Source organism: Xenopus laevis, chromosome 8S (assembly GCF_017654675.1).
Source record: "Xenopus laevis strain J_2021 chromosome 8S, Xenopus_laevis_v10.1, whole genome shotgun sequence".
Taxonomy (NCBI): Eukaryota; Metazoa; Chordata; class Amphibia; order Anura; family Pipidae; genus Xenopus; species Xenopus laevis.
The window spans coordinates 2,947,326-2,959,885 of record NC_054386.1 but is presented as its reverse complement, the minus strand read 5'-3'; the positions used below and the strand labels follow the sequence as shown (position 1 = coordinate 2,959,885).

General features: G+C 38.8%; 1 protein-coding gene across 2 annotated transcripts; it reads left to right on the top strand.

Moving 5' to 3' along the window:
- Positions 1–3,344: 3,344 nt before the first annotated feature.
- fam177a1.S (family with sequence similarity 177 member A1 S homeolog) lies at positions 3,345–11,768 on the top strand. 2 transcript variants are annotated; one of them, XM_018232210.2, is made up of 6 exons: positions 3,345–3,784; positions 3,878–4,322; positions 5,300–5,476; positions 7,934–8,000; positions 8,807–8,904; positions 10,980–11,768. In XM_018232210.2, exons 3-6 carry the CDS (start codon positions 5,348–5,350, stop codon positions 11,175–11,177), a joined length of 492 nt encoding a protein of 163 aa, XP_018087699.1. In that variant the 5' UTR covers positions 3,345–3,784; positions 3,878–4,322; positions 5,300–5,347; the 3' UTR covers positions 11,178–11,768. The 2 variants fall into 2 exon arrangements, with proteins under 2 accessions (XP_018087699.1, XP_018087698.1); XM_018232209.2 differs by lacking the exon at positions 3,878–4,322 and having other exon boundaries at positions 3,347–3,784; positions 10,980–11,767.
- Positions 11,769–12,560: the final 792 nt, after the last annotated feature.

The window sequence follows — 12,560 nt, the reverse complement described above, 5'->3', positions numbered from 1 at the left end:
AAGGAAGAAAAAAGTTAAATAATAAGAAGAAACTCCCCATAAGGGGAGAGTGTCCTCCTCCCATGAGGACACTAAAAGAACTGTTGGAGTGACAGCCTCCCGAGGGGGTGTAGCCTGCGGGGATAGGTGGAAGGGCTGTCAGAGTTCTTATTTTTTAGTGTCCTTTCCTCCTGGAAGGTAAAGTTAACCCTCCAGTGCCTGTGTCCCCCTGAGATGAGAGAGTAATCCATATTTTTCTCATGTTTGTTTTTTTTCTGGTATATATCACTATTGGAAAATTGATATTGTTTTAGGGTGAAGACACGCAGAGCTACTAGTAGCAGCTACTTATTACAGCTACAAAATAGACAATAGTGATAATTGGCTTAGCTAAAACACTATGGGGTATATTTATAAAAGAGTAATGCTAGAGATTGCCGCAGTCCTCTAGAGTGAAATACTGCCCCTCTCTATTCATTTTGAAAGGGGGTGTTCACCTTCCAAACACTTTGGTTTCAGATTGTTCACCATAAACAAAGACTTTTTTTTCAATTACTTTCCATCTTTTATTTGTTAGCGTTTTCCCACAATTTAAGTTTAATGTTTGTGTCGCTTAGTGATGTGGGGTCGGGCTTTTCCCATCCGCCACCCGCCTGAGCCTGACTTCCGGGTTCCTTTTATAGACCCGCCCACCGATGACATCACAAAAGGGGCGGGGTGAGAGGCACGCATCTATAAAAGCTCAACCTGGAAGTAGGAAGCTGGACCAAGTAGGAAGTAGGTCGCGACCCAAAAAGGAGCGTGCGAGGTCGGCCCGACCCATGGGTATTGGGCCAGCCCGCACATCACTAGTGTCGCTAGTGTTTCAGTCTGGCAGCTCAGTGATCCAGGAGCATCTGAACTGTTACAATTTGCTACAATTAGTTGATCCATTTCTCAGCAGCATCTGTGGAATATTAGCAACTATTGTATCAATTCTAACAACTGCTTTTAATGGAACTCAGAGATTCTGCTCAGCAGGGACAACGATAACAACTGTATCAACTATATGTATGAATTTAGAACAGTTAGAGTCGGCGACCCCCTCCCTCCCAGAACTGCTTTAGAAGGTGAAAAATGAAACTTTACACTTCAATATTAGTAAAACGGTCACGATAGTTCACTGAGCTGCCCGACTGAATCACCAGAGACAGGAATATTAAACTTTACACTTACATTTTGGGGAAACCGTAAAAGATAGAAAGCAACTGAAAAAAATATTTGTTTATGGTGAACGATCCGAAAACAAGTGTTTGGAAGGTGAACAACCCCTTTAAAGGTAAATTTGATTGGTTCTAACAACAACAAACCTAAAACAAGAATTACAATACCTTGTCTGGTAATATGTCGTACAAGTGATGTCGGGTTGAACACAGACTTATACAGAAAAGAGGATCACATCACTGGATATGACAATTGTTTCACAGGATACAGCTATAGGTGATATTATAAAGCAGGTCACATCAAATTTAAGGGAGTCCATTACATGGGATTTTGAAAGGCGTATTTATCAAAGATTGAACTTTCACCTATTGATAAAGACTCTTAAAAATCCCATGGAAATAAATGGAGAGTGGTGGAATTTCACTCTAGAGGACTGTGACGATCTCTAACTTCACTCTTTCATAAATATGCCCCTATGTGTGTTTTAGCAAAGGCAATTCTCAGTATTGTCTATGGAAAGGTATTTTTGTGGAAGTTTGTAGCCATAAGGGCAGAGACACATGCTGCAATTCAGTGAGATTAGACGCCCGTCGACAAATCTCCTCTTCTTCGGGCGACTAATCTCCCCAAACTGCCTTCCCGCCGGCTAGAATGTAAATCGCCGGTGGGATGGCACTCAGAGCTCTTCGTTTTCCAAAGTCGTCTGAAGTTTTCTCGCTTCGGGGAGATTAGTCGCCCCAAAGGTGAGGAGATTTGTCACTGCGCGACTAATCTCACCAAATTGCAGCGTGTGTCTCCGCCCTAACAAGTAGCTGCTGCTAGTAGCTCTGCGTCTTACATTTTCTGCCCCTTATCTCCCACTATAATGAGGATCGTATATTAGAAATAAGATCTCTATAAACATACCTATCCTACCTTTGGCCACACAGTTGCTCCTAAGAACCAAGGAACGATCGAATGTGAAAGAGGTTTCAGTCTTTGCCCTGTTTAGTGCAAGAAATAACAAAAAGTTCACATGTGTTTATTAAAATAATACGCCAAAAATGATGATGATCTAGTGTCTTTAAAGGGATACTGTCATGGGAAAACATGTTTTTTTTTTTTTAAAACACATTAGTTAATAGTGCTGCTCCAGCAGAATTCTACACGGAAATCCATTTCTCAAAAGAGCAAACAGATTTTTTTATATTAAATTTTGAAGTCTGACATGGGGCTAGACATATTGTCAGTTTCCCAGCTGCCCCAGTCATGTGACTTGTGCCTGCACTTTAGGATGGAACTACTTTCTGGCAGGCTGTTATTTCTCCTACTTAATGTAACTGAATCAGTCTCAGTGGGACCTGGATTTTACTATTGAGTGTTGTTCTTAGATCTACCAGGGAGCTGTTATCTTGTGTTAAGGGAGCTGCTATCTGGTTACCTTGCCGTTGTTCTGTTGTAAGGCTGCTGGGGGGGGGTATATCACTCCAGTACAGCAGTAAAGAGTGACTGAAGTTTATCAGCGCACAAGTCACATGACTGGGGGCAGCTGGGAAACTGACAATATGTCTAGCCGGTATTGATGATGGCCAACTGTCCCGTTTTCTGCTGGACAGTCCTTATTTTGACAGCTCAACCCACAGTCCTGGGTCGTTTTTTACTGAAATGCCCTGACTTTCTCTTTGAGCTCCTGCACTGAACAGCCAGAAAATTATACAAAGTTTCTAACTTAATTGGCTTTTCGCAGAGAGCCCAGAATATGTGGCAGGTGCACTTTGATATATTTGCCAGACTGGACTGGGATTCAAAATAGGCCCTGCCATTCACTGTACCCAGAGGCCCAAACAGCCCACTTAATAGTCACTTTCAATGGCATTTTACAGCAGCCCCTTTGGCATTTGCCAGAACTTATAAATTGCCAGTCCGGCTCTGTATATCTGTAACAATTTAAGATAAGCAAAGAAACAATTGTAACAATTTAAGATAAGCAAAGAAACAATTGTAACAATTTAAGATAAGCAGGTCTTTTGGGGCAACTGTGACTTGCAGCATAAAGAGCAATTCCCTTCATTAGCAAAACTGTAATAACCCATAACAACCACAGAAATGTGTTCAGACTTTCATAAACTGCCAAATTTTGTAAAATATTAGTTTAGGTTTAGATTGTTGGAGGGTGTGGCCACAAAAGGGTGTGGCCACATAATCCTCCCGCTCTGCGCCGCCCTATTATTCATGAGGAACATTGTGTAGAACTAGTAACTGTATAGGCGCTGGTTGAAAACGATCCAATGAAGGAAAGAGTGCTGAATCATTTCTTGTAACTGTAAACGGAAGAAAAGAAAATCATGGGTATATCATGTAGCAGAGGCTTTGTAGACTGATGTCCCTGCAGGATACTCAGAAATTATACTCCGTGTTTGCGTGTCAGGACTCGATTACACTCAGTTTAAGACGCTGGGTTTTGATTTCAGATCGAGGCTTGGAACGCACGGATGTAAATAGTGAGTAGACGACGCCCGAAACCCGCCTAGTGAGCCCGAGCTCAGCCAGTGTTGGCGAGTAGGAGATAATCCAAGTCTTCAGTTTGGTGCTCGACTGATAAAAGGAGATGGCGACTGGCGAGGTGGGTTCATTTCTAGTCAATTGTATACCGTCCCCATTAACTGAGTTTCCATCAACAGGTTTTTTATTGTTTCTATTCCGTCATGTCGTAAAGCACAGAGCAGTAACGTGAGGGGGAGGAGCTAATGTCACTTCTCTGGGACTTCAGTAGGACTAAAATGACTCACATCATCTCCTGGGAGCCTTTCTCAGGGCCTTGTGTCTCCAACACACACGTGACTGTATTTATCTGTGGCCTCTGCGTCACCATGGAAACCAGACTCTAAATTCCTTCTTCAAAATGAACCAGTGACATTCGTGTCGTTCTTTCTCTGGGGTCGAGTCCTGTCACCTCTCCAGTAGTGACGAGCGAAATGTCTCATCAGATTTCAATTTGAATAAAAAGATTTGTATGAATTGTGCAAACAAACAAAAAACGCCAAATATTCCCGTCTCAAGATTTTGTGGCCAAGCGAAATGTGACAAATTTGACTCTCTTGACTTTCAACGTCTGACTTTGCTTCTTCCAGTGCCAACGGCTTTATACAGAGCTTTTCAAAGTAAGTCCAGATATGTTTTATTAAAGCATACCTCCCAACTGTCCCTCTTTTGACAGCTCAACCCGCAGTCCCTCATTTGTACTGGAAAGTCCTTATTTTCTCTGCACTGAACAGCCAGAAAAAGAAACAAAGTTTCTCACTTAATTGGCTTTTAGCAGAGAGCCCAGAACAGCTAACAGGTGCAAATAAGATACTTTGTAACAATTTTGAGACATAACAAAAGAGTTTAGATAAGGAGAAATATTTTCAAACTTTCATAACCTGCCAAATTTTATAAAATGAACATGGTAAAACCGTCATAGGAAAAAACATTTTTTCAAAACACATCAGTTAATAGTGCTGCTCCAGCAGAATTCTGCTCTGAAATCTATTTCTCAAAAGAGCAAACAGATTTTTTTTTAGATTTCATTTGAAATCAGACATGGGGCTAAACATAGTGTCAATTTCCCAGCTGCCCCCAGTCATGTGACTTGTGCTCTGATAAACTTCAGTCACTCTTTACTGCTGTACTGCAAGTTGGACTGAAATCACCCCTCCCCCCCAGCAGCCAAACAACAGAACAATGGGAAGGTAACCAGATAGCAGCTCCCTAACACAAGATAACAGCTGCCTGGTAGATCTAAGAACAGCACTCAATAGTAAAATCCAGGTCCCACTGAGACACATTCAGTTACATTGAGTAGGAGAAACAACAGGCTGCCAGAAAGCAGTTCCATCCTAAAGTGCTGGCTCTTTCTGAAATCACATGACCAGGCAAAATGAGCTGAGATGCACCTACACACCAATATTACAACTAAATACTCTGGTTCAGGAATATCTATCTATCTATCGATCTATCGATCTATCTATCGTTTATCTATCTATCATCTATCTATCAATCAATTTATCAATTTGTTATCATTTATATATCTATCTATATGAGAGAATTTTCTTCTATATAAATTCAAAGATTTAGCATGTAATTGCTTTTCTCACAGGTACATCCAAGTGGTGACCGTGAATTTGAGAGTGTAGAGTTGGGGGATATGCGAAAAAAGAAGAAAACCCCTCGGCAAATTATCCACTTTGCAAGTGGTGAGACCATGGAAGAGTATAGCACTGATGAGGAAGAGGCGTTACAAGAAAGAAAGGATGTTTTGCCAGCGATTGACCCGGTATGGAATGTTATCTGTATTTGTGTTACACAAATGTAAAGAAGGAAAACTGAAATTTAAATTACTTTCTTATAAAAAAAAAACATATAAAATACTTGCTTCTAAAAAACAATAATCTGCACAATTTAATATTTGTTCCATGATTCTACACTCCAGCAAGAACTGGGCAAATACTTTAACTGCTTTCATTTTTCAGGTGCCATTTGTGCATATGGTAATATAATAATCACCTTCGTTTGTGCTATTTGTTTGTGGAAACTAGTTCTGCAACATCAGTTTTGCATGAGCGGCTAGCAGAAGAGAAGAAACAGCCCTCTGAACTTCTGGGAGTTAAAACTGCTGAAAGTTTATTGTCTGAAATCATGTACCAGTATGGGATCCATTATCCCGATACCCATTATTCAGAAAGCTCCGAATTACAGAACGGCTGTCTCCCATAGACCCCATTTTAAAGGATAAGTAAACCTTTAAAATAAGTGAATGTAAAATTGACGAGGGGGCTATTCTAAGCACTTTTGCAATGTACATTGATTATTTATTTTGTTTTTATTCCAAGATATTAAAGGATACATGTACTGTTAATATGAATGAATTTTGTTACAACAGCGCCACCTGCTGGTCAGTTTCCCACCAGTCTGACCACCAAGTAGACAAGGAAGTTGTCAGGAGAAAGAAAGAGGCTGCTCTGATGTTCTTCTGCTTAGGAAAGATGTGAGAAAGGTTTCTACTTTTTCCCTAAGCAGAAGAACATCAGCCTCTTTCTTTCTCCTGACAACTTCCTTGTCTACTTGGTGGTCAGACTGGTGGGAAACTGACCAGCAGGTGGCACTGTTGTAACAAAATTCATTCATATTAACAGTACATGTATCCCTTAATATCTTGGAATCAAAAGAAGATAAATAATGAATGTAAATTACAAATGTGCTTAGAATAGCACCCCCATCAATTTTACATTTACTTATTTTAAAGGTTTACTTATCCTTTAACCAAATAATCCAAATTATCAATGCTGCGACACAATGCTACAATTGAAAATCATGTGACAACTGAAATCACCCTCACGCCCAATATTTCTGGTCACCATTTGGGGGACAACACTACAGTTTGGGAACATGTGCCTTTCTTTTACAGGAGGTTGCAGCCTCCCTCCATACACAGGCCACATAGAAATTAGAATGGGAACTTTCAGTTTCACTGGTACTCGTTTTTAGCATTCAGAATTCTGTAGAAGTTGCATTATATATAAACATAATATAATACAGAGCTAATTATCCTGGTTGCTTCTTGGAAGTTCAAGGGAAATAATGTGATGCACTTTATTCTATGCTTGGAAAATATTGTAGTTAATTAGTAATTTCTCAATAGCTGATCCACTCTCTTACAATGTCTGTGTTCTTTGGTGGTACAGGTATGGGACCTGTTATTCAGAATGCTCAGGACCTGGGCTATTCCAGATAATGGATCTTTCTGTAATTTGAATCTTCATAACTTGAGTCTGCTAAAAAAATCATGTAAACATTAAATAAATAGGCTGGTTTTGCTTCCAATAAGGATTAATTATATCTTAGTTTGGATCAAGTAGAAGGTTCTGTTTTATTATTACACAGAAAAAGGAAATCATGTTTAAAAATGTTGATTGTTTGGATAAAATGGAGTCTATGGGAGACGAGCTTTCTGGATAACAGGTTTCTGGATAACAGATCCCATAGGCAGGGCAGAGAATATCTGTTCCTCTTGTGTTACTTATGACAAGTCGGGAAATCAAATGCTGTTGGGACTGTTCAGTACTGAAGCTCAGTGCCTTGTTTACAGAAAAAGTCTAACGGAGCATTCAAAGTACAGAACGATTTCTTGTAATTCTTCTGTGGCTTTCTTTCTTGAATTCATTTTAGCTTGACTTTGTAAGAGAAATCAAATGATTAGAAAAATAATGTCACTTTTGCTGTACTTTGTGAGGCCCATTTTTTTAAAGGTCGAATTTCAAATTCAAGTGAATTTTTTAACTCAAATAAATTTGAATATAATCGACATTTGTTTGGGAGATTATTTAATAAAATTGAATATCTATAACTTGAACTAATATTACCGACCCAAAAACTCGAATCGAATTGGACTAAACTCGAATTTCAGGAAGGCTATTAACATCAACATCTTAAAATGGTTCACTGGACCTCCATTCACTTGTACATGAACTCAGCAAGTGTTTGGTTACGAAATCGAATTATTCCAAGGGTCAAGGTTTGCTAAATCTCGATTTTCAAATTAATATTCAAATGGAGTTTGGATTATTCCCAATTCCAATTCGAGAGTTTTGACCACTCAAATTTGAAAATTCTAATTTGAATTTACTATTTGATCCTTAATAAATCCGCTCCTCTATGTATACAGAAGGTAACACCCTGGCCTTGCTTTATCGATGCAAATTGTTATACCAGTTTTTCTTTTTTCCTTCTGCAGTCAAAGTTAACCTGGGCTCCATACTTATGGTTCTATATGCTGCGTGTGGCAACGTCAACTCTTTCAGGTATTTTTTGAGGGTTATTTTTGATTTATTTTAGCAGAGTATGATACAAGGAGTCATTTACAAAATGCTTGGTTGCTGTTTAAGGGCTTTGCATCATTATTTTCTATGTAGCTTGCACTCGTGATTTTTATGATGTCGTTTTTATTTCTAAATGGCACTGTTTACACAGCAAATAATTGACTCTACAATATAAAATGTCATTCCTGAACCAGCAAGTGTATTTAGTTGTAATATTGGTGTGTAGGTGCATCTCAGCTCATTTTGCCTGGTCATGTGATTTCAGAAAGAGCCAGCACTTTAGGATGGAACTGCTTTCTGGCAGGCTGTTGTTTCTCCTACTCAATGTAACTGAATGTGTCTCAGTGGGACCTGGATTTTACTATTGAGTGTTGTTCTTAGATCTACCAGGCAGCTGTTATCTTGTGTTAGGGAGCTGCTATCTGGTTACCTTCCCATTGTTCTTTTGTTTGGCTGCTGGGGGGAAAGGGAGGGGGTGATATCAGTCCAACTTGCAGAATTCTGTGTCCTTAAATGTAATTATATTTAGGTTTGTACCCTAAATCTACTGGGTTCTTCTTTACCCTAGAACCCTAAAACAGAGCTCCCTGAAGGGCATGTGAATATTAAGCACACTTCAGACTAAGGAACAAAACCTCAGGAAGTCTGTTCTTTGTTATCTCTCTTATATATCTACTGACCGTTCAATGTTTTCAGAGGCTATAGTTGACCTTTTATTATATTAAACAGAACCAATAAGGGTGTGGATAACTTTGTATTTATTTTTTTGTCTGTATTTATCTTTTCAGTTTGTGATTTCTTGGGGGAGAAGATAGCTTCTGTGCTGGGTGTCAGTACCCCGAAGTACCAGTACGCTATTGATGAATACTACAGAATGCAAAAAGAGGTTTGTCTAGGGACGATGGGTTCAGGGTCCCTGCTGAATAATTGTGAACAACTTGGAAATCACAACGGCTAAAAAAGGGGGTTTTTCATACTCACCCATAAATCCATTTCTCTTTAGTCCAATGGCAAACACAGAAACAGTGGGGTAAATCCCCCTCCTCCATCAGGAGGCAGGACACAGAAAGATGAAATGCAGACCCTGTGTCGTCGTTCCCCCATAGGACTAAAGAAAAAAGGATTACGTCCTCAAAGTTGTGAGAACCATGGAGACATACCAATAGCTGCCCCAAATTCTGGATGGCGTAAACAAGACCCAAAGAATTTGTTAAGCAACTATGCCAGTTACATCACCACTTGATTGCTGCACCTTTAAACCAAAGGAAGCCTCAGCTGAGGCAAAAGTATAAAAATAATAAAATATGGTAATAGTGCAAACCTGGAGCTCTGTAGAGCTGGTCTGCGGAAGCCGTGTCTCTTCATGCCCATGAAGAACTCTGAGCACGAGTAGACTGAGCCTTCATTCTGAATTGAATTTGTTTCTTCAGGGAAGTCTCTGATCAGACAGGCAAAGTTATCTTCGCATATAACAGCTACTATAAACAATAAAAAAAACAATATTTGTACACAAAGAAAAAGAGAAAAATTGATAGCGCACGGTTTGCCTTTAAAAATTATTTTTACCAAAAAATGAGGTGTTCGTACCACACTTTGGCCAAAAAATGTAAGCTCACGTGCCATGTCAAGGCCCCTCATTGTACGTGAGGCCTATTTGTGATCATTCTAAGTAGTTTTAGAAGCTGGTAATGAAACCTGCCAGTCCATGCATCTTACCTAAGTGCGTCCTCCCTCTTCTTGCAATCACGCATGCGAACTGACGAAATATGACATCATCTCTGCCAACAGGCTAAGACTCTCACCTGCACCAGCCCTGTCTCTGGTTTCAGATAAGTCTCAAGCAGAGGTTGGGGATTTTTTGATTTCTAAAAAAAAAATGAATTCAGTATATAGGCACCCAAGGGCCACCCCTTAACAAAGTCGTCCTGGCACGGGCCATTAGGTGCTTTTATATAAATACAACACTTAACCCATCCCTTTGTAGCATTTTGACTAGAAGTTGGCTTGAAAGGAGGATCCAGTAATGTCATATGAAATAATATTTAGGTGCCACTGAGTTATATTAAACAGAAGTCCTTCCCAGCTATTCCAGCGTTCTATCCTTGAGCATGTGCTGACCCCTATATTAGTATGGTTTGTAGTTGTGTGGAAAGAAAGTCAGTTTATTGTACAAAGGACATTTACAAAGGGATATATATCAGTCATATACAGGTATGGGATCCGGAAACCCGTTATCCAGAAAGCTCCAAATTAGGGGATGGCCCTCTCCCATAGACTCATGATTTGCATATTCTGTAATAATAAAACAGTAGCTTGTACTTGATCACAACTAAGATATAATCTGTCCTTATCGGAGCAAAAAACAATTCTATTGGGTTTAGTTAATGTTTACTTGATTTTTTTCCAAATTACAGAACGACCCCTTATCCCGAAAACCCCAGGTCCCGAGCATCCGGATAACAGGTCCCATACCTGTAAAATAATTTAAAACATGTTTGTAGGTACAGTGTTAAAAATTAAGAAATGTTGCACACAAACACAGAGCCGGGTAGTGAAGCAAGTGGGAAAGTGTTCTAATAACTATAATCTATAGAACAGTACATATTTATAAAGCATATTTGAAAATTTGCCCGGAGTAAATAAGAAATGACACAATATATTAAAGTAATAGTTTTGTGGTAGTTCCTCTTTAAGTTACTACTATATATACTACTCTATAGTTTGTTATATATATTCTATATATTATTATATTAATTATAATAATATATATATATATATATATATATATATATTATTATATTAATACATATATATATTTATATATATATATATATATATATATATATATATATATATATATATATATATTTTACTCTATAGTTTGTGGATTGTTTGCTTTGAAAATATATTGTACAGCCACACAGTTTAAAAGTCTTCTGCAAAATCTGTTTTCTCCCAAAGGCAGAAGAAGAGGAGGAAGAGAACGAAATGTCAGAAAAAGCAGAGAAGCAATACGAGGATCAGCAAAGCAAGAGCGAAACAGCCACACAGCAGCCTGAGCCCATCGCCAGCTCCTTTGTCAACATTAGTTTTGTCATGGAAGAAGGGGACGCAGTCAGTCTGTCCAAAAAGCAGGAACTTTCTGCTGTCCCCACCTAGGAGTGAATGGCTTTGTTGTCTTTGTGCTGGGAACTGAAGGGAAAATCACTCTTGCCAAAAAAACTGTGCCTTCCTCAGAAACTTCTCTCCAAATGAAAAGTCTACAACCATCCAGCTGTAACTTGTACCAGTGATATTGGCACACGTCGGTACCGATGATGATTCCGGCATGCAGTTTGTTATTGAAGCAACAGGAGATATAAAAACAACCCCCCCCCCATCTCATGGGCAATTCCCTGTGCACAGCCTTGTAAGGATCAAACATGAACCATCAGGGTCATAGAGGTTCAAGTGCAAAGCATTACCAAGATTTGCTCTATTAACAGGTCATTCTGTTCAAAGCCTTTTCTGTGATGACTACTGGGGGGGAACGAGCAACGGTCAGGAAAAAATGTACATTTTCAAACTTACATGACTTAGAGGGGAACTTTCATGAAAATGTAATATAAGCTTCATCATACTGAAATAAGAAACTTTGTTAATACAATCAATTAAATATTCTGTACTGTTTCTGAAATAATCAAGTTTATCTTCACTATTCCCACTATTCTCAGCATCTGTGTTTCTTCATTCTGTCTTCATGCAGCAGTTGGGTGTCAGATATTCTTTGACAGTTAGATCCAATAAATCTTATAGGGGGGCTCCTTTCCTAGCGGATGTATTAGAGCTCACTCAAATAACTGATTCCAGTATGAACAAAATAACTGCCTTTTGCACAAATTCTGCATGTAGAGAGACATGATGTCTGGTGAGTTTAATAGAGTGATCTCTAATACATCTTCTAGGCAAAAGGAGCCCCCCTATAAGATATATTGGATCTAACTGTCAGTGAATATCTGACACCCAACTGCTGCATGAAGACAGAATGAAGAGAAACAGATGCTGAGAGAAGGGTAGTGAAGATAAACTTGATTATTTTCAGACATGGTACAGATTTTTTCAGTTTCTTATTTCAGTATGCTGAAGCTTATATTAAATTTTCACCAAAGTTCCCCTTTAAAGGCCAACTCCTGTAACGTCTATTTATTAAGGTTATATTTAACTGTTCCTTTAAGTTATTGCATGTTATCTGGACATTTTAAACAGCACCCATTTCTAACAGCCTTGGTTGTTTTGTTATACATATATATTATATATACAGACACACACAGACTTGATTGTTTCTAATCAAGGACAATAAATGGCTTTGTCTCTTTGTATTGTAAAAATGTTCTAAAGATTTTTCCCAGTTGTGCTTAGTATCTTGCCCATACAACATATAAAACCACTGTACAACTGTATTAATCGTATGTTCTGCTGCACCCACCATTGATGACATGAAGAGCTAGCTCTGCACAGCCATTTACTATAACAGTAACTTAGACTCTCCATGAAACTTGAGTT